This window comes from Dipodomys spectabilis, unplaced genomic scaffold (genome assembly GCF_019054845.1).
Source record: "Dipodomys spectabilis isolate Male_0828 unplaced genomic scaffold, ASM1905484v1 ptg000043l, whole genome shotgun sequence".
Lineage (NCBI taxonomy): Eukaryota > Metazoa > Chordata > Mammalia > Rodentia > Heteromyidae > Dipodomys > Dipodomys spectabilis.
Genome location: NW_024870720.1, coordinates 28,180,043 through 28,203,145, shown reverse-complemented (window position 1 = coordinate 28,203,145; position 23,103 = coordinate 28,180,043). Strand labels below are relative to the sequence as shown.

The window sequence follows — 23,103 nt, the reverse complement described above, 5'->3', positions numbered from 1 at the left end:
GATATGTTTTAAAGAAAATTTGAAGGAATGAAATAGTGAATGTTTGAGAAGAATAAGCTAAGTAACCAGAATTTGCGAGGGATGAAGACAGAAAAAAAATAAACAAAGGAGAAACAGGATGATTGCTATTAGAATATGAGCGGAATTTCTCATTCCTCCGAAATTGACACAAAAAAAAAATGAGGAAATTTCTAGCATTTGGAAAACTGAATTCATGTTTAATGGCTTCAATGTAGTTAAGTGTAAGTAAATCCATATAATAAAATGGGGCTGATAGAGCAAAAGTATTCAACTAGATAGGGAGAGAAGAAATGATATGAAGTGGATGAGAAGGATCCAGAGGAAAGTACAGTATAGAACTTTAAATCTGTGGTGGCTAGATAAATAATTTAGTGTTTTGTTCAACACTGGAACTCGCAGGAAAGGAACCGGCAGGATGATTATAACAATCTGTATGTATATTTACTGTAGCACTTACTATCCAGAGAAGCATCTGGAAAACAGTGGCTTTGATTTTTAGGTTACACAGGATGAATTTTTGTGTGAATGAATTGATTTAGTCATTGCCAATTCTGTGATGGTGCTCTGTAGAGTACTGGCAACTGCCCACATTTCATATGGTATGCCACTGCTAAAAAGAAGAAAAATGCTAAAAAAAAAAAAATACAAGGCACACTCAGCTAAACTTAGAAGTCTTAAAATGGCAACTATGTCATTGAGACATAGTGGTTTTTTTTTTTTTTTTTAATATTGTGCCAGTGCATCTGTCTTTGATGTTTGCTTGGTTTTCCTTGTGCCAATATATGTGTACTCGACCAGCAATGGCTCATTCTGGGTTCAATAAGCTACGTGATCAATCCCAAACGTTCTGCAAAGTTTTTCGGATGTGCAAAATACGATGAACAGGAACAGCATCCCCACCACACTATTCCCTCGTAGGAGCTACACAAAGAGGAGCGTTTACGAGGCTCGCTCCACAGTGTGTGGGCTGGGAGTGGAACCAGCTAGATCGGGGTCAGTGGTCGGCACTGATTTCCACGTTCTCCTAGGAGGTGCGGGCATCCCCCTCATGCACTTTTCTCACTCGGCACACGTGTTCAAAGGCAGGATCAGGAGCCCGCCACTAGTCAGGACTCCAGCTTAGGCGAGGAAGCCTCTTTCCTTAACACGAAGCCATTGCTGAAAACCCAGAACACCCTCGATTTGGCAAGGGGGGAAAAAAAAATGGCCAGGAATAAAACTACGTACCGGACGTCCAGAACCAGGCCCCACCTCCCGGATCTGGCCGGCCCGGCCTCCCGCTACCACACGGCCTCGGGCCCGCGTTTCCGCCCGGGCTCCCACGCGGCCCCACACTCGCTGCTCGGCCGCGGTCTCGCCAGTCTCCGCCCGACGCACTGCGAGACGGCGCGCTCTCAAGGCCTCGGGAGTCCCGGCCTCCGAAAACAAAACAAAAAAATATCTCCCTTTGGACTTTGGGCCACACACACACACACACACAGACACAGACACAGAGACACACGCGCGCGCGCGCCGCCACCGCTGCCGCTCCGGCGACGACTGATGGCGTCACGCGCGCTTCCGCCCGCGGCTGCGTTCTAGTCACAAGTCAGGAAGGAGGAAGGGAGGGCTGCAAGGCTGTGCGTGGGGGAAGTAGCGAGGGAAGAGAAGAACTCTGGGCGTTCGCGGGCTCTCCGGCCGTCCCCGCCACCCCCCCACCCCCCCTCGGAAGCCACCCAGGCACACTTCCTGTCGATTTTTCTAGTTTCTGAGCTGCTGGGTTTTCCGACCGCCCGTCTCGGTCTACGCCTCACTCCCCCCCCTCCCCCGCTTGCTCCCGCACGCTCCCTCCCATCCTCCCTTCCTCCCTCCCTCCCAGCAGCGGGCTCCCCGCCCTTAATATCGCGAGACGAGGTGAGAGCTGGCGGAGCGGCGGCGGCGGCGGCGGCAGTAGAGGTGACCGAGGCGGTGGCGGCGGAGGCGGCACCGAGCGCTGAGTCGGCCTCAGGGAGGCCGAAGTCGCGGTAGAGCGAAGCCCCCACGCCCCTCCCCCGTCCGCGCCCTCCTTCGTTCCCCGGGGATGGAGAAAGCGACGGTTCCGGTGGCGGCGGCGGCGGCGGCTGAGGGAGAAGGGAGCCCCCCGGCGGTGGCGGCGGTGGCGGGCCCCCCCCCGGCGGCGGCGGCGGCGGCGGCGGCGGCCGCGGAGGTCGGCGGCGGCGGCGGCGGCGGTAGCGGCAGCAGCAGCGGCGGCGGCGGCGGCGGCAGCGGGGCCCGCTCGGCCTCGTCTCCTCGTGGGATGGTGCGAGTCTGCGACCTGCTCCTGAAGAAGAAGCCGCCTCAGCAGCAGCAGCAGCAGCAGCACAAGGCCAAGCGCAACCGGACTTGCCGACCCCCCAGCAGCAGCGAAAGCAGCAGCGACAGCGACAACAGCGGCGGCGGTGGAGGCGGCGGCGGCGGCGGCGGAGGCGGCGGCGGCGGCGGCGGCGGCGGCACCAGCAGCAACAACAGCGAGGAAGACGACGACGACGACGACGAGGAAGAAGAGGTTTCTGAGGCAAGGGCCTGGTTTCCAAGGAGGGAGGGAGGAAGGGGCTGTGGAGGATCGAAGAGAGGAGGGGGGGTGCCGAAGGTGGGAGGGAGGGGACGTGCTCTGGGGGGACCCCTCGCTCGGGTCGGTCGGTCTTTTCTCGGTGACCAGGCTTCGACTGCCCCCTTTCTTTCCTCGGCCTGAATGGTGAGGTGTGGAGAGGTGGGGGAGGGTAGCTGACACGTGGGGGTGGGAGGCTTACCGTCCTCGGACTTGGTGAACTGCACGTTACCCCGGGACGGTTCACAAGGTTAAGGATGGGGAGGGCCTTGGTGAGATTCCCTGTTGGCACACCTGAGGGGAGGAGGGTGGTCTCCCCAGGGCCAGTAGAGCCACCTTCCTGGGGCGGAGGCGGGGCTAAATCGGGAGGAGTAAGATAATAGGTAGATGAGTCTCTTGGGGCACAACTAGGCGGGTTCCCCAGTTGTGAGGTGGTGGGGAGCTGTTTTGGAGGAGAGGTAACATGGTAATGGACTCGAAGCTAAGTATCCTGTGTATGTGAGAGACACGTGAGAGAGCTGTACTTTTCCATATTCTTCTGCAGGCTTCCCTCCCCCCCCCCCCCTTTCCTTTTTAATTCTTGTGATTGCTAAAGTCATCTTCACTTCCTCCAGCTTTCAAGGATTTTGGACGAATCCATCGCAGACCCATATACGTTTAAAAATAACTCACTGGATGAAAAATGTATTTGATCCTTACATGTACCTACATGTGCATCTTTGATTACTTCCTTAGGAGTAACTAAACTAGGACCTGTCATTTTCCAAATAAAATCAAGAGCAGCAGAGTGTGCTTTGAGCCTAGACTTGGTTGTGGTGAGTTGGGATAAGGAAGGCCTCTTGATTTGTCCTAGTGATCTGGTTTCATAACTGTTTATAATGTTTCCTGGATTCACAGACAGGCGGCGTTGCAGGACCTTATTCATCAAAAAAAGGCCTTTTAACCCAAAAGCTCAGTGAAACATACATTACTGATCACCAATAATTAGCCTTACTGATTATAAACACTTCCATAACTTTCTTATGCCCTCTGTGAAATGTAAGTTAAAACATTCTTAATCTGAAGAAAGAAGTTGTAATTTAAAGCTTCAAAAGTTGGATAACAGTTGTAACAAAGAACAACTGAATTATCTAGAAGTATCACTTGCTATATTCTCTTCCATAAACAGAACTTAGTGAAAAGCTGCTTTTGTGAAAATGACACTTACTGCTTCAGGTTTTGTTCAAATACAGAAAATACTTTTTAAAGAGTTTCACTTGTTTACTAGTATATGACCAAATTATTTTTTAACCTTCCTTTAAACGAAGTTAACTAGGTAAAGACACTCCCGACTATTATTTCTGTTGGGCTACTGGATTCTCTGGATACGTTTGTATTAATAGATCTTGTATTGGCTTGAATGTTTCAAATAGTCTAGTGCTTAGGTTGTATTTGCAGTTGGGAAGGGAGGGCTGGGGATGTGGCTCAATAGTAAAGAGTTTAACAGCCTCTTGGATCTGTGTTCAATTCCTGGCACCATTAAAAATAAAAACACTTCATCTATTGAAACAATGAAGCAAGACATACAGTGAGATCTTCATCTGTGGTCTATGGTACTTTAAATCATTCCTTTTTATGCTTCTTAGCAGCTTAGAAATATTTTAGAAATAATTTAGGTCATCTTTATTTTTTTGTGCCTGTACCAAGGCTTGAACTCAGGGTGTGAGTGTTGTCTTTTGAGGCTCTACCATTTGAACCACAGCTCCACTTAAGGCTGTTTTTGTTTTGTTTTGGGTTTTTTCTGGGGGGGGGTAATTAGAGATAAGACTCTTGGACTAAGTCTCCCCAATATTCCTTCCTGGCTTTGAACTGGGATTTAGCTAGAATTACAGGCATGAGCCACTAGCCATTGGCTATTTTTAATACAAAGACAAGAATTAGAAGAAATTGGTTGTGCCTAGTAATTAAAGTAGAAATCAAGTCAAAGTTTTAACAGGCTCCTCAAACCAGTACACTTCATTTGTAATTTATTTTCTTAGAAAGGAGCTAGTGAATTCTAATTTTAAATCCAATATATGGAGGTATGGGAAAAATACCAATGATTAAGGTTTTGGATTTCCAACACAATTATCAAGCTCTGGTTTGGAATAAGGTCATAATATTGAATGTAGCATTTCCTGGAATATTCTAAAGCAAGCACAGCCCATTGGGATATGGCTTAATAATTTCTTAAATCATGAATAGCTCAAAATTTGTAGGTACATTAATTTTGTAGGTCACGTTTTCCATAGTAAACAGCAGGAATATGGTACATGTTGACTTTTACCAATTAGGAGAGCCCTATTTGGTTTTTAGTGTGCTTTCCTAGTCTTAAGTTTTCTGCACCATGGAGTAAATTATGCATTCTTCATCTGTTACAAAGATGAGTCAGGAGAAATATGTGCAACAATGCAACCATTAAAATCTATACATGTACCTGATGAAGAATGAACAGGCAGGAGTACAATTTGTCTCTGTACATGCCTCCATTATTTGATGAAAGTAAAGAAATAACCTCATGACTACTGTATCCTGAAGGCTAAATACAGTTGTGCAATGTTTTTCTTAATTACTATTTTCCTGACATGTCAGCAGAAGTTTAACTTTATGGAGTTAGGAAGTCTGTGGTTAAAATCATAGTATATGTAAGAGTTCCCCCCCCCCAATTTATTGTGATAGCCTACACAATTTAAAAATGAAAATGACAGGCTCCTTGAGCCAAAACCTTTCTAGTAAAAATTATTAAAAGGGGTTAAAAAGGAATATGAAAGGTTATGCTTAAACTGAAAAACTGAGGGATGATAAGAATATGTTGTTTTTTTAACAAATGCTAGATGAATATTATTTATATGCTGAAAGAAGAAATATGCCTGTAATCCTAGCTACACAGTAGCTAGGATTGCAGTTCAAAGGCAGGCCAGCCAGGAAAGTTCAGGAGAATCTTATCTCCAATAAACTACCAAAAAAGTCAAAAGTGGAGCCTGTGGCTCAAGTGGTAGAGTAGCAGCCTTGAGCAAAAAAGCTCAAGGACAGCCCAGGCCCTGAGTTCAAGCCCCAGGACTGGCCCTCTTCCCCCCACCCCCCAAAATGTTAAAGAATAGAATGCTTTAGATAATTTTCATAACTTCACATGTACATGGAAGGAAAAGTCAGATCAAGAGCTTTCCACATTCCTATTTCCTTATATTTGACCCCAAACAATAAGATCTAAAGTTGAACATGAAAATTTTTATTTTATTTTTTTGCCAGTCCTGGGGCTTGAACTCAGGGCCTGGGCACTGTCCTTGAGGCTTTCTGTGCTCAAGGCATGCGCTCTACCACTTGAGTCACAGTTCCACTTCCAACTTTTTCTGTTTATGTGGTACTGAGGAATTGAAATCAGGGCTTCATGAATGCTGGTCAAGTACTCTACCACTAAGTCACGTTCCCAGCCCCCCAAAATGAATGATTTTATTGTGGAGAGTGACTGACCAGTAAAGAAAATATTAAAAACATTATACATATCTTTTGAAATTAGTGTGAAAACTTAAATTTCTTATTCAAATATTACAAGAAGTTCAGATCACAAGCTTTACATTTTATTTTAGAAATCACATTGTATTTGATTTTAAACATAAAATGACATTGTTTTCTAAAGCAGAATTCAAGGAGCAGGGGAAGCAATATTACACATGGGACTTTTATGTTCCAACGTAATATTTTTGTTAAAGATGAGTAAAACGTAAATATAGTAGGTGTTAATCAGAATTCCATTTATTTTTACAGGCAACTGACCTGTGGGTTTAAATTAAGGGATAAACTTAACAAAAAGATACTTTTGCAAAGGGACTCAGTAAAGACTTAGTATTGAAAGTAATTGCAAAGCTAGGGAGAGTCTTACAGATATAAAAGGATTGAGAATGAGTAAGAAAGAAAAATTGATGTCAAAAATTAGGCTGTAGCTGGGCACCAGTGGCTTATACCTGTAATCCAAGCTACTCAGGAGGCTGAAGAATCTGAGGATTGTGGTTCAAAGTCAGCCAGGGCAGGAAAATCCACGAAAGATTCTTTTTTGGGGGGGGGGGGGGGGTCCGGTTGTAGGGCCTGAACTCTGGGCCTGGGCGCTGTCCCTCAGCTCTTCAACTCAAGGCTAGTACTCTACCACTTGAGCCACAGCACCACTTCTGGCTTTTTGCTTTTTGCTTATGTGGTGCTGAGGAATCGAACCCAGGACCTCAGGCGTGCAAGGCAAGTGCTCTACCACTGAGCCACCTTCCCAGCCCCTCCACGAAAGATTCTTCTCTCCAATTAACCACCAGGACACGGGAAATGGCACTGTGGCTCAAAGTGGTAGAGCACTAGCCTTAAGCAAAAGAGCTCAGTAACTGACCCAGCCCTGAGCCCAAGCCCCAAGTAATGTCAGGTTAATTTCAAAGTATTGTTTGTTTGTTTGTTTTGGATCCGGTCGAGGGGCCTGAACTCTGGGCCTGGGTGCTGTCCCTCAGCTCTTCAGCTCAAGGCTAGCACTCTACCACTTGAGCCACAGCGCCACTTCGGCTTTTTTTCTTTTTTGCTTATGTGGTGCTGAGGAATCGAACCCAGGGCCTCTGGCATGCAAGGCAAGCACTCTACCACTGAGCCACCTTCCTAGCCCCGTATTGTTTGTTTTTAAATGCAAAAAAAAATGCTAAAACCTGTATTGTAAAGGCAATCAATTTCATATTAGCCCAGAGAAGTTTGCTTGTTCTGTTCCCCTTTTTTTCTTTAATTGATGTTATTTGTAAAGTAGATGTATTGATCTTTGTCTCCTATCCTAACTGTAGGACTTGATTTTTAAAAATCAGTTGAATAATTAATACATAGAAAATATTCAGAATTCAGATAGGAAACTTAAGAAAGAGATAATTTCTTTTTCCTTTCTTGGATCCAAACTCTATAAATAGCTGATACTAGGATTTCAGTATCTTTCTCTTAGGTATAATGTTCTTCCCTTGGTATTAGTGGGAAAGCCAGCTAAATCAAAAGGCTTGGTTGTTGAATGACTGATGAGTGCTTTAAGCCTCCTAGGTATATTTATATTTTATAGGAAGAGCTAACTTAAATTAATCTAGCACCTATAGTATGTAAAGTATAGGTAATGGTTAAGAGCCTGTAATATGGATTTCCTATTCAGCTCCTAGTTCCATCAATTAGTAGCTGACCTTAGGCAAGTTACCACTCTCCTTCAGTTTCCTCATACTTAAGTAATTATAATAGATCCTATTATAGCATTGTTATGAGAGTTAGATGAGTTAATCAGGGTTTTGGGTATTCTCATTTTGTTTTTACTATAACCCTATCTATAGAATTGGTACCATCACGGGCTGGGAAAGTGGCTCAGTGGTAGAGCACTTGCCTTGCATGCCTGAGGCCCTGGGTTCAATTCCTCAGCACCACATAAGCAAAAAGAAAAAAGCCAGAAGTGGCGCTGTGGCTCAAGTGGTAGAGCACTAGCCTTGAGCTGAAGAGTTGAGGGACAGCGCCCAGGCCCAGAGTTCAGGCCCCATGACCGGATCCAAAAAAAAAAAGTAAGAATTGGTACTAACATATTTTACATAGTTCAATAAATGTTTGGAGTTTGTGCTGCTTGCCCACTGTAGTACTATATTGAATAGCATTTTTAAAATACATGGTAGGTAGGTGTGGAAATATCAAGTGAACCCCCTCGTAATATAATTAATACATACTAATAAAATGTGGAAGAAATTATAAATGTACCAATGGGTAAATGTACAAATGAAGTTAAATGGTTGTAAAACAGTCTGCTTTAGAAGTATAAAGATGTGGGGAGAGAACTTTCATTTTACAGGCAAAGGTATTAGCTTAGAAGTATATGAGTGTCATATTGTTAGTGTTAGAACAGGACTTAACCTGGATCTATTTGAGTCAAAACATGTGCATTAGTTCATTTGCTGTTTGTGCTGTATAATAATGAATATAATATCTGTGATGTTGGCTTTTTAGATAATGGCAATATTACAAGTTCATATGATATAGAGGAAGGTACTATTTGGCAGCAGGGCAGCTGTTGAAAACAAATTGACTGCAAGCTTTTCTTGTTCAGAAAAATGCATATTTTTTAAAAAGAAAAGAAACAAAAGTACAAATAAAATATCCGAATTTCCATCTGTACTTAATAATTAACTTGTGTGCCAGTTCTTGCTTGAACTCAGAGCCTTGAGCACTCGTCCCTTAGCTTTTTTGTTGAAGGCTTGCATTCTTACTAGTTGTACCAGAGCTCTTCTGGTTTTTGGTGATTAATTGGAGATGTGTTACAAACTTTCCTGCCTATTCTGGCTTGGAACTATGATCATTAGATATCTCAGCCTCCTGAGTAGCTAGCATTACAATTGTGAGCCACACAAACTTTCCTACCTATTCTGGCTTGGAACTATCATCATTAGATATCTCAGCTTCCTGAGTAGCTAGCATTATAATTGTGAGCCACTGGCACAAAAGTTTTTTTGGTCGGTCCTGGGGCTTAAACTCAGGGCCTATATGTGCTGTTGTCCTTCAAGGCTAGCACTCTACCACTTTGAGTCACAGCTATACTTCTGGTTTTCTAGTGGTTAATTGGAGAAGAGTCTCATGAAATTTCCTGCCTGGGCTGACTTTAAACTGCAAACCTCAGATCTCAGCCTCCTGAGTAGCTACAATTGATTACAGGCATGAGCCACCAATATCTAGCTAAAATAAAAATGAATCTTTATGGACATTTCAATGCTTTTCTGCCTTGTAAGGTTTTTATTTTAATTTTTTTTTAATTTTTAAGTAGTTGTACAAAGAAGTTCCCATTCTACAAAACAGTATATGAATACAAAGTGTCTGATAACATTGTCACCCATTGCTCATAAGGTTTTTATTTTTAAAACTAATTTCTCCTTATTAAACTAAAACCTTTATTTTCCTTTCAAATAGGGATTGTTGGGCTGGGAATGTGGCTTAATGGTAGAGTACTTGCCTAGCATGCATGAAGCCCTGGGTTCAATTCCTCAGTACCACGTAAACAGAAAAAGCTGGGAGTGGGCGCTGTGGCTCAAGTGGTAGAGTGTTAGCCTTGAGCAAAAGAAGCTCAGGGACAGTGCCCAGGTCCTGAGTTTAAGCCCCAGGACTGGCAAAAAAAAAAAAAAAAAAGAATTGCTAACTTGATAGAGTGAATAATCTGAAATAAAACATGATTTTTTTTTCTTTTTCCCCAGCTCCATAGTATATGTGTAGAACTTTTATTAGACATCCAAGAAAGACTGTATGAACTTGTCCCTACTATCTTCAACTTCAGTTGGAGCAGTGATACTGATTTCACTAAGGACCCTATGCTTGTTAGGCAAGATCTCTAACACCTGTTCTCTGTACCCCAAACCCTTATGTTTTTATTTGGTTTTTGATACAGGGCCATTGTGACTTTGTTCAGGTGGGCCTTGAACTCAATCCTGATTAGCTGGCATTAGGGACATCCACATCCACAACAGCTCTTACTTAGATTTAAAATTTGAAGTTGCTGTGAAAAGTAATTTGGTAACTAAGGCCAGTTTGTGAAGTAGGAGGTCCAAGATTGAGCTGTTTGGTAGAACCCTATGCTTGCTATTTCCTCTTTTCTTAAATCTACCTGTTTACATATTATGAACTCTTTAGTCTAAAAGGAAAAAAGCCTTGTCTAGTTCATCTTTATATCTCCCCTGGAATGGTTCTCTGTGCTAGTATTTTTTGTGTGTGCATGCCCACACATGCGTGCCTATAGTGTGCTTGGTCTCAGATATTCCACCATTGGAGCCACACTTCTACTTCTGGCTTTTTGCTGATTAATTGTAGATAAGAGTCTTGACTTGTCTGCCTGTGCTGGTTTTGTACTGTGATTCTCAGATCTCAGCCTTTTGAGTAGCCAAGATTACTAGTGAGAGCCACCAGCACTTAGCTTTGTGATAAGAAGCAAGATATCTAAACATAAATACTCTTTTATTTGCTGCTTACTGTAGTAACTGTTTGGAACCCTTAAATTTTGAGATAACACAAACTGGTTGAAGTTACTTATAGTAGATTCCTGTTTCTCACGTTAGTCTTTTTTTTTTTTCTTTTTTGGTGGTACTGGGGTTTGATCTCAGGGCCTTGTAGTTTTGCTCAGCTTGCTTCCATGGCTCGTGGCTCATGTTGCACTGCTTGAACTATACCTCCAGCCTAGCTTTTTGCTGACATTTGGAAGATGGAGTCTTGTGAACATACCTATCTCATTGACTTCAAATCTTGGGCCTCTGGTCTCAACCTTCTGAGTGGCTAAGATTACAGATGTGAGCCACCAGTGCTTAGCACAGGTTAGCCAATTTTAATCACATCAGCCTAATTGGAGTAGTAAAAGTTTTCAGTGAACCAGGCACCGGTGGCTCATGCTCAGATGGCTGAGTTCTGAGGGTTGAGGTTTGAAGCCAGCCTGGGCAGGAAAGTATGTGAGACTTTTTTTTTTTGGGTCCGGTCATGGGGCCTGAACTCTGGGCCTGGGCGCTGTCCCTCAGCTCTTCAGCTCAAGGCTAGCGCTCTACCACTTGAGCCACAGCACCACTTCCGGCTTTTTTCTTTTCGCTTATGTGGTGCTGAGGAATCGAACCCAGGGCCTCAGGCATGCAAGGCAAGCGCTCTACCACTGAGCCAACTTCCTACCCTGTATGTGAGACTTTTATCTTCACTTAACCACCAGAAAACTGGAAAGTGGTACAGTGGCTCAGAGTGGTAGAATCCTATTCTTGAGTGAAAAAACTTAGGGACAAGCCCTGAGTTCAGGCTTCATTCACCATTGACAAAAAGTTTCTGGTGTTGAATAATCATTAAAACAACATATTTTGACTTCCAGATAATCACTAGACTGTTACATTGCTTGTCTAGAATCTGATGCTGTGCTATACAGTTGACTAGAAACACAGTTTTTTAGTACTTGTTGAGTCAATGTAATTATAATTACATTTATTTTGAAATTTCTATAAAGATAATTTAGAGGATCTTTAAGTTGTTCCACAGTCTCAGATGAAAAGGAATTTTAACTTAACAATTGTGTATGACATAATACATGTTGAGATTACTCCATTTTAGGAAGACTCCAGCATCCATGGTAACTTATACTAATTACTAACTTCTTTTAGGTTTAATCTTTTGAAAAATAATAAGCTTGTAGGGAGTTAAAGGTGTTGTATGAATATGAATAGCCTTTTAGTTCTGTAACCTTACCTGTCTAATAAAGGTAGCCCATCCATTTGGTATTCAGATAGGAGTGCAGTAGTATTCTTCATGACTTTGTGGTGCTTAATTTAACTTTTTTTTCTCTAGAAAATATTATTCATGAGGCAAAAAGAATTCTGGAACAATGTATGTTTCATTTTGTGATTTGAGATTTAAATTAGTGAAAAGGGAAATGGTGAATTTTGTTTTCCCAAGAAGACCATGAAACTTCAGTTTTAATGGATTTAATTGTGCTAGAGGTGTGACTCCTATGGCCTAAGTTCTGGAGCACCTGCTTAGCAAGCCTCAATCCTTCACTTCAGACCTGATTACCACTGACTGGATGGATGGATGGATGGATGGATGGATGGATGGATGGATGGCGACAGGCACATAGTACTATATCATGAAAAAGATGACTAAGAGATGATCTAGAGTGGGACAGTTTAAAAGTAATTGAATTTGGGATAGAATCTATCATTAGAGGAGGATTTTACTTCCTTATATTGTTATTGTGCATTCCTTAATGTTCAAATTAACCAGTTACTCAAACCAAATTAAAACATGAAGAAAATCATGAGGTATACAGATTGTTTTATTTTAATTTGAAAACAAATTCATTTTTCATTTATAGAAATTATTTGAGCATATGCATGGTACTTTTTTTTTTTTTTTTTTTTTTTTTGCTAGTCCTGGGCTTGAAGTAAGTGTCTTGTACTGTTCCTAAGCTTCTTTTGCTCAATACTAGTTGTTCTACCACTTGATCTACAGGGCCACTTCTGACTTTTACAGAGTAGTTTATTGGAGATAAAAATTCACAGACTTCCCTGCCTGAGCTGGCTCCAAACCGTGGATCCTCAGATCTCAGCCTCCTAAGTAGCTAGGATTACAGGAGTGAGCCACCATTGCCTGGCTACCTGGTGCTTTTATGGAACTAGGTTATAGTTGTAGATTTCTAAGAGGAAATTTGTTTTCTTCCTTTTCTCTTTCTCAAAAGACCTATTAGTTGGCCTAATTTAACCTTTCATTGTCCAGTCCCAAGAAATAGAAATAAAAAAGGAAAAAATAGAGCAAATGCCTATCAATTTTCTCTTTTTTAAAAATTTTGAATACTGGGGATAAAACCCAGGGACTCTCCATACTAAGCATGTGTTCTACCATTGAGCTACTCCCAGGACTCTTAAAAAATTATTTGTGTGTGTGTATGTATGCCAGTCCTGGGACTTGAATTCAGGGCTTAAACTGTTTTGCTAAAGACTAGTGCTCTACCACTTGAACCAAAGCTCTACTTGTAGCTTTGGTAATTTTGTAGTTTTGGTAGTTACTTAGAGATAAGAGTCTCACAGACTTTCCTGCCAGACCTGGCTTTGAACTGTGATCCTCAGATCTTAGCCTTCTGAGTAGCTAGGATTATAGGTGTGAGCCACCAGCTCCTGACCTAATTTTTTTTTGGGGGGGGGGGTGGTCCGGTCATGGGGCCTGAACTCTGAGCCTGGGTGCTGTCCCTCAGCTCTTCAGCTCAAGGCTAGCGCTCTACTACTTGAGCCACAGCGCAACTTCCGGCTTTTTTCTTTTTTTTGTTTATGTGGTGCTGAGGAATCGAACCCAGGGCCTCAGGCATACAAGGCAAGCACTCTACCACTGAGCCACCTTCCCAGCCCCCTAAATTTTTGTTGTTGTGGGGCTTGAATTCTAGCCTGGACACTGTCCTTCAGCTCTTCAGCTCAAGGGGAGCACTCTACCACTTGAGCCACAGCGCCACTTCCAGTTTTCTGAGTGGTTTATTGGAGATATGAGTCTCACAGCCTTTCCTGCCTGGGGAGGCTTTGAACTATGATCCTCAGATTTCAGCCTCCTGAGTAGTTAGGATTACAGGTGTGAGCTACCAGCACCCGGCCTAATAATTTTGACCTGAATTTTTCCCACATGGATCATCTCTTATTTTAAAAAATAAAGACTTATTTACTTACTTAAGCCAGATCTTTAGAAAGATTGGTTTCACAAATTTTTGTTAAAAAAAAAAAGTTGGGGGGGATGGGGGGGGGAAGATGGGAAGGGGAAACAAAGGAGGGGCAACAATGCTTGATAAGAAATGTACTCATTATCTTGCCCATGTAATTGTAACTCCTCTGTACAGTATTTTCACAATAAAAAAAAAGTACATTAACTTGATCTATTTTTTTCTTCTCTTTTCTATCACACTAAATATAAAACTTGGGACGAGAGGAGGAAGTATTCCTGTATGTTGTACTAGGTCAGTTGCCAGTTCAGCCTTGGATCATATGATTGTCTCATCTCTGTGTTATGTTTCCATCTTTATGAAATTAATAATGAAAAGTCTTGTTGCAAAGTCTTGAATGTAGCTTTTACTAGTGTGAGACAAATACAAGGATTAATTCTTTAAATTGACAGTTATTGAGTATGTTTGTGTTGCTGTTTTCAATATCTAGTATTCACAACTGTTTCTTCCAGTGAATATGGTATATATTGGAAGTCCTTATACCTGTTAAATACAAGTTAAATGAATTTATTCGTATTGTAGTCAATGAAGCTTCCAAACGACCTTTGCACAGTGATAGAATTTTGTTATCTATCAGACTTTTATTAGTAATTATCACTTAGTGTACTTTTGTAATTATATCAAGTATTGAGAGCTAGTAAAATCACTTAGGAAATGATTAATAGGAATTTGAAGAAAAGATATTTTTCTTAGATTCATAAAATTTAAGTCTTGTTAATGTGAAACTGTCTTGTTAAAAATAAAACTATGAAAATAACTTACTATAAGTAGTTTATTTGGAACACGGTTTAGTTTTTGTTGTCTTAGTGATTTTATTACTATTTACTATGAGATTTATATGTAACTTTTTTTCAGTGTCTTTGACAACCAAATTACATTATAGTAGTTTTCTATTCTCATTTTACCATGAAGTTTGCTAATGGGTCTCTGTATTACTGTACCTGGACATTTATTGAAGGTAGAGATCTGTTACAGTAGGAGAAAGTGAGTTTACATGATGGTGTGCAGTAGAAGAATCTAATATTTTTAAATTGTGTTTTAGATTGTAAATTAATGAATCATTAAGTAGATTGATCCATATTTGCAGAAAATTTGACAAAAAGATCCACAATATATATATATAACCAGTCTTGTTTTTTCATTACTTTTTCATTCTTTACTCTTGGTGTTTATCAGTGAGATTATCATTAAGACTAGGGCTATCACTTAGAAATTTGCCTGCTAAGAAGCGTCACTGAGCATTCTTCAGAGATGTCCCATTTGAAAAGATGACTCTTTGAATAATGTTTATTGACTATAAGAACTAAGGAATGCATTCATACTTAAAAAAGGAAAGAAGGTCTTGTAATATGTAGTGGTTTGTATCTCCCTTTTTCTCCAGTTCTGCCAATAACTTCATGAACATCAAATACTCAGTTTCTTTTCTTGGAGAGGGAATTACAATAGTAATTCTGCTAGTCCATGAGCATGGAGATCTTTCCAACTTCTAGCATCTTCTGTTTCTCCAAGGTTTTGTAGTTTTCACCATCTACTTTCTTCATTTTATTCTTAGGTTTCTAATTCGTTTGAAACTGTTGCAAAGGGGATTGTTTTCCTGATTCACGAGGATGATGATGATGATGATGATGATGATGATGATGATGATGATGATGATGGTGATGATGGTTAGTGTGTATGCTGGTCCTGAGGCTTGAACTCGGCCTGGGCACTGTCCCTGAACTTCTTTTGCTCAAGGCTAGCACTCTTAATACTCAGGCCACAGCACCATTTTCAGCTTTTTCTGAATAGCTTGTTGGAGATGAGTCTCAGGGACTTGCCTGCCTGAGCTAGCTTTAAACTGCAGTCCTTAGATCTCAGCCTCCTCCATAGCTAAGACTACAGGCATGAGCCACCAGTGTCCATCTCTGATTATTTGTATATTTTTCTGTTCATTATTTGCATATTGATTGTTACTGATTTTTGTATGTTGATTTTATACCTCATTACTCTTCCAAAGTGTTTTTTAGATCTACGAAGTTTTATTTGGTTAAGTCTTTGGAGTCTTTTTTTTTCTTCTTTATTGAGATTAAGTGATTACAGATTACATAAATTTCACAAAATTCACAGTATTTTGGGATAGTAGAAGTCACAAATACATTTTAACCTTCACAACGCACATTGTCATTATCATGGTTTATTAAGTTTATGGACTCTACAAACTTTGACAGTACAGCTATTTTTTCCAAATTGGGTGAAATGTACATTTTTTTCCTTTTGCTTAATGTAAGCTGTTCCCTCTTTCTCTCTCATTCCCTCCCTTCCTCAAGAGCGCTTTCATCAATGTCCAGTGCAGCTGTTGGGCCCCTCTGTTGTATTTACTTTTCCTGTTTCCCTCTGATTCTATACCGTCTTCCTAGCTTCCCTCAGATGTGTACATGTATTTATCATGTACACATGGTCAAGAACATGGAGTCATCTAGAAATGATAGGACAAATTGAGAAGAGGTCCTTTGTTTTTTGAGTCCTGTTTACTTTGTCATATCTCCTTGGATTTTGAATTTAACATCTGCATATCAGGGAGACCATGCATATTTTATGTTGATGGACATTTCAGTTTTTTTCATTTGGCATTTTTTATTATATTTGGTATTACAAATATGCTGAAATAAGCTTCATTTACGGTGTTTTTTAAAATTTAATTTTATTGACAGGTGGTTTTTTTTAAACAAAACTATTTCTCTGGAGTGGATGGCTGAGTTAGATTTGATTAGTATTTTCAAGTTTACTGACAGCAAAAGTGGATAATAGTTGGAATGGCTCATGACTGTAATCATAACTACTCAGGAGGCTGAGATCTGGAAGATCGTGTTCAAAGCTAGCCAAGGCAGAAAAGTCCATAAGATTCTATCTCAAGTTAACCAGCAAGCAAGCCAAGTAATTGCAAAGTCCTGAATTCAAACCTAATAATAATTGTGAGAATGCTCCTACATATTACTTAGTTTTATTGATTTAAAAAAAAATCTGTTAAACCCCAAATAGCTGTTTTTGCATTTTTATTTTCCTAATTATTACTAAAATTGAATACATTTTTGTGTTTTTAGCTTGGGTTTGTGAGTTTCCTTACCTTTTATATTTTATTAGGGTTTTCCTTTTTTTTTTTTTTTTTCTGGAGATTTGTTGGTGTTATGTATTATTTAGTTTTAGTTAGTGTGCTAGTCCTGGAGCTTGAACGTGGTGCCTGGGTGCTGTCCCTGAGCTGCTTTTGCTCAAGACTAATACTCTATTACTTTCAGCTTTTGTTTTGAGTAGTTCATTGGAGATGAGAGTCTTAATCAGTCCTGGCTTGTATTGAACCTCATCCTCAGATTTCAGCTTTCTAAGTAGCTAGGATTATAGGCAAGAGTCACCAGTGTCCAGCATTGATGCTATTTATACTTGGGGGTATTCATTGTAGTATTTATTGCATATGTTCTATATTGTTTTTACAATATGGATTGTTTTTTTCCCTAGTAAATTGTATTTTTTGTGACTTATCCAGGCCATTCTCGAATACTTCAACATTCTTAGTACTTTTCTTTTTATACTTCTGTCCTTAGGTTTTCCCAAGGTGTGTGGATCTTTTTGGATATAGTATTTAGTTAATGGTGTCCATTCCATGTGTTTCCATTTCTGCCTCACTACTTGTCTTTTGCTGATTTTGATTCCTCTCACCCAGCTGAGTACACATATTTCTATCAGTTACTACCTTACTGTCCTTCATGGGAGATGAGGATTTGTTTTGAGGGTTTGAACTCAGGGCCTTAGGTGCTTGTGACAAGGCAGACTTACAGCCCTTGTTACTTTTTGTTTTCTAGTCTTCTGTTTTTATATTATCCTTATGCTAGAGATTCTCAAGTTTGTATTTCCAGTTAAACTTTAATTCAAACTTTATACAAACCTTCACATAATCCTCTTTCCTCAAGTGTCAATTTAAGATCCTATCCAGGGGCTGGGAAGGAGGCTCAATGGTAAAGTGCTTGCCTCGTATGTATGAAGCTTTGGGTTCGATTCCTCAGCACCATACAAACAGAAAACGTTAGAAGTGGAGGCTCAAGTGGTACAGTGCTTGCCCTGAGGTAAAGAGCTGAGTGGCAGCACCCAGGCCCAAAGTTCAAACCTCATGACCCACAAAAGAAAAAAGATTCTATTCAGTTAGTTCATATAGCCCTTTATAAACTGTTCAGCCTTTCTTTTAATTTAGTTCAGTGATCCATGAAATATCTTCTTTTTATCCAACCCATAAAATGATGAAAAGAAATAGGACAATTATTATAAAAGCTTCTTTAGAGACGAGAATAGGAAGTATATACCAATATTTGGTCCATATTAATGAAGTCCATTTGGAGTGGGAGTTGCGGTAATCATGTCCTACCTACTGTGTAAGGTCCTTGATTTTTTTTTCCCTCTCTCTCTAAAGGAGGAATGTTCTTTTGACTGTTGTCTGTGTCTTTTACTTTGTTTTTTGGATGATTTGTACTTGTGACCTCACTGACCAAATCTGAAAGTATAGTAGACTTTGGGGGAACTGCATTTAGGGCTGTCATAGCTTCTGACTATTTGTTATAGATTTAGAACTTTCAGGTTTCTTAAAGATTAGTCATTAGTTGGTTTTTAATAGTTCGTTAAGGTAGCTGCCTAGTATGTACAAGGCCCTGGGTTCGATTCCTAGCACTGAAAGGAAACAACAACAACAAAAAGATTCCAGATGGTTATAGTGGTACATGCCTAAAATCCCAGCATTGGAAAGGCAGAGTCAGGAAAATCTGGAGGTAGAGGTCAGCCTGGTCTACATAGTGAGACTTAAAAAAAAAAAAGAGAGAGGGAGTTTTTGATGTTTCTGTTCCTATCAGGACAATAGGTAATAGCTGTGGAGCAAAGATCTTATTTTGTCCTAAATTTTGGAACCTGTTGGTGTATTTTTACTTTTTTTCTATCCTAGATCTGTTCCTCCCTTCCTTACTTTTCCTACCTACGTATTAAGGACATCTAAACAAATAATTTTTGGATGATATCCGTTAAGACCAAAGAAGCAGAACAAGTAGGATACTAATATTTGATGAATAGAAGATAGTATTGAGATTTAGCACAAGGAATTGCCTTATATTATTGTAAGGACTAACTAAGCAAGTCTGACTTCTGTAAGGCAGGTGATTAGGAAGGAAACTTGTAAACAAGCTACTACACTCAGACATAGGCTAAAACTGCTCTCCACAGGCCATCAAGGTTGGAAGATCTAGTGAAGAAAGAAAGATTGTGAGTTCAGATGTTATTTCAAGCCATGTTTTAACTAGAAGCGCTCACTTGACTAGGTCATGGTCACTGGGGATGATCACCTTCAGTTGTATTCAACTGATGAGGGAATTACCTGCAAAATCCTCTCATATTAGTACTTAGGTTAGTAGTTGATTGAATAATTGAGGGAAAGTATTTGTATGCTGCAAAATAGTTTCTCTGCTCCCTTTTTAGTTTAGCCAAACCAAGTTGACACATTAGAAACTATCATAGGTAGAAAAGAATACCTGTTTTTTGCCACTATTTAGCCATTTAAAAAAAGGTGAGGTCATGAAGTTATCTTCTAATATTTAAAACACAAAAGCAGCCTTTTCTAGCCAGAACAGGTACAAATTATTGGACTCTTGTAGGTTAGAGTTTGCCAGTGCTGGGAGAATGCTCCTAGCACTGCATTCAGGACTGTTTTCTGCTTGCCTACTACCTTACTTACAGTTAAATTGATCTTTCTGATTGTTTTTAGCCAGCACACAGTACTAGTCTGAGTTTTTCTAACTGGTTTTCTCAAAGCTATAGATTTAGTAGATAAGTGATGTTCCCTCCCTTTGGTTGTGAGCACATAGCATATACTACAAACGATATTTCCCCAAATAAATGCTTTCTAAGTGGATAGGTCATTAGCTGTCAAGCCTGAGATGTGTTTTCTTGTTGCCCATTCTCTACATCTCATCAAGAGTTTTGGGGAGGGCTGGGAAGGTGGCTCAGTGGTAGAGTGCTTGCCTTGCATGCTCAAGGCCCTGGGTTCAATTCCTCAGCACCACATAAGCAAAAAGAAAAAGCCGGAAGTGGCGCTGTGGCTCAAGTGGTAGAGCACTAGCCTTGAGCTGAAGAGCTGAGGGACAGCGCCCAGGCCCAGAGTTCAGGCCCCACAACCGGACCCAAAAAAAAAAAAAGAGTTTTGGGGAGTTCGTTATGATAGCCCTTCTAAATCAAGGTAATTGATTATACTAATTTAGATGGAATTGAGATGAGTTGCTTGAGCACATTTGTACAGACAGAATTTTTTCTTTTTTTTTTGTTATACTCTAGGTATTATAGTCTTTCCTCTCAGTCATAGATCTAAGCCTTTGTTGTCTTATTACTATACCACTCTTTAAATTATTGTGCCTGGTACTGGAGGAACTAGCCACATATGGCTACTGAGCTCTTGGAGTATAGCTAGAGTCATCTGAAGAACTCAGTTTAAAAAATTTTTCCCTTCCTCACTCCATCCCTCCTTTCTACTGATTTAATTTTAATGACTTGAAATAATCATTCATGACTAGTGCTACCATGTTGGAGAGCACAAGTAGCTATCATCACAAAGTTTTATTGGACAGTTCTTCCTTATGTGTTGACTTTATCTATAAGGTATATAATCTGGCTCATGTCCATGTTTTGTGTACTGAACTATGTTTCACAGACTATGTTTGGAGATGAGGACTTTAAAAAGACAGTTAAGGTTAAGACAGGTCCTGTAAGTAAGCTTTAATCTGACTTGTCAGAGGAAATTTGGACATAGAAATCAAGGGTTAAATTCTAGCTTTACATAATCTTTAAGGCTATCGATGCAGCAGATCTTTGGTATCCACAGCTGCATGGTAATCATTTTCTCCATAAAGCCACCAAGTTTCAGCTAAAGATAGGCTGCCTTTCAACAAACTTACCTTTTCATTTTATCACTTAAATTGTCATTTGAATGTCACGTTATAGGGATTAACATAATTTTTATCTTGCTTTTCTGGCACCATTGTTTTTTGGGAAGCAACTTTTTTCACAAAATTAAGGCAGTTAAGCACTCAGCCATTGTATATAATGATTTAATCCGAACTGATGGTAACTCAGGACAAATAGAGCTTCTCATTAACTGTGCTGTAAAATGTATATGTGTATGAATTAATTTTTTAATTTTTGATTTTTTTAAAATTTGCTTTTTGACTGCACTTGGTCAAAACAATGAAATATATCTAGAAATAGGGCAAACACTGTACAAGATAAAATATCATTCCTGGTTCTTGAAATAATCTTGTCCTGTATTCATTTTTGAACCCAGTCCCTGGGAAAACATGTCCAAGCACTAGATGACTTTTTACACCATGTGGTAGGTGAACTAGGAGAGTATTTCTACTGAACCTCATGGGGTATTTCCCATTGTAAAAGGATTTTTGTTGCTGAAACTGTGGTGGAAGAGTGGAAAGGGAAAACCTAAGACTTCCAAAGTATACCTGTGTCTTTCCACTTCTTTGTTACTACCATCAACTACTGTCTTATGTCTTATATGTAGCCTCCTATTTTGTCTCCTAGCTTTCTATTTTTCACATACTTCATCATGCAATAGCTAGATTGAAAGTTTAAGATACAAATTATTATTTAACTTCTCACTGTCTAGAGTAAAATCTAAGCTCAAAAGATCCTTACAATATGTACAATTTTCTGGCTTGAGGTCTTTTGGATATTCTTCCCTAGGCCTTTGTTTATTCTTTTCCTTTAGGTTTCAGAGTAGATATCTTCCTTCTTCAGCATTGCTGGGAGAAGCTTGCTTCTCTATACCTCTTCCTACTGTTCTTTTTGTTTTCTGCCTGTGATTTTGTAAGTTGAACTGGGCTGAGAAATAGTACCTCTGCTGATTTTTTGGAAAGCCTTATTTAGTACTAAATAATTCTGTGAACTCTTAAGCACTTTTCTTATTATTTAGAAAGAAGTTTGTATAGGGAGGTAGGTTTATAATTATTAATTGAACCTCGTGACATTGCTGTTTTTATATGTCAAAAGTTGTCAAATATCTAATTTCCTATGATTCAACATGTTATGCCTTTGGAAGATAGTATTCCTTGTTGATCTTGTTTGTCAGACTTTGGTGCTCACTGCTGGTCTTCTACTGCTTCAATTATGCTTCCAGTCTGGCATTTTGCTGATTAATTGAAGGTGGAAATTTGCAGATTTTTGTTGAGTCTGGCTTTGAACTTCTGTCTTCCAGGTCTCAGCCTCCCGAATAGTTGAGGTTACAGGTGTCATCCATTTGGACCCAGCTTGTGCATATTTTGATAGGATATGTAGGATAGCAATTTGGAGTAAATTTATATTACTGAATATTCTAATCATGCCTCTTTTTTCAGTCCCTTAATTTTTTTTTGAATAAAATTCTGTAGTTTTCATATCGATCTTACACATGTATTATGGAATTTTTTACAGATTTTTTTACAGGTCTGATTACTGTGAACAGTTCCATATACTTTGACCCCAGCTCTGCTTTGTGCTCAATTTTTTTGGCAAAGGTTCTAGCAAATGTTTCTGCTCTGATCCTTCAGCTCGCTGTCTCCTGAGTAGCTAGGATTACAGACATGAGTCAACAGCATCAGGCTGAATCTTAAAGAAAGATTGTCTATTAAAGTTTAAATATTAGAACACATATAAGAGTTTCTCTTTTATATCTCAAGTATAAACCTTTTAGTGTAAGTACTTCTGGGCTTCTTTTGTGGATTCTTAATACATGTTTTTGTGGCCAGTTTTTTTTTCCAGAAATGAGAATATTATAAAAAAATATCAGATTTTTTTCCATATACCTTTTTTATTGCAAAAATACTGTACAGAGGGGTTATAGTTACATGAGTAGGGTAATGAGTACATTTCCTATCAAGCATTGTTAACTCCTCCTTTGTTTTTCCCCTGCTATCCCTTTCCTCCCCACCTCCCTAGCCCTTCCTCCCCCACCTCCAAAATTGTAAAGTTCAACATAGTGTCTTGTACATCTCATTGTTACAATGGGTCAACCTGTATGCTTATTTAAGCATTTTTGTTATATCCCTTCCCCTCCCCAAATTTTAAAAATATATTTAAGATGCAGGGCACCGATACCAAAAACAGTAAAAACAGGGGTTATACCATGGGGGAAGGACATACAAAAGAAACAAGAGCATCACATTGTGCATTATAAGTATATTAAAAATAGTAATAGCAAGAAAGAAAAACCCAC

General features: G+C 39.8%; 1 protein-coding gene across 2 annotated transcripts in view; it reads left to right on the top strand.

Moving 5' to 3' along the window:
• The first annotated feature begins 1,865 nt into the window (after window positions 1-1,865).
• Window positions 1,866-23,103, top strand: part of Ankrd17 (ankyrin repeat domain 17) — a 139,216-nt gene continuing 117,978 nt past the window's right edge. The window contains exon 1 of one of the 2 annotated variants that reach the window (XM_042678388.1): window positions 1,866-2,554. In XM_042678388.1, coding sequence (XP_042534322.1) covers window positions 2,081-2,554 — 474 coding nt within the window. In that variant the 5' untranslated portion in view covers window positions 1,866-2,080. The remainder of the gene's footprint in view (window positions 2,555-23,103) is intronic. The other variant, XM_042678389.1, reaches the window with a different exon arrangement.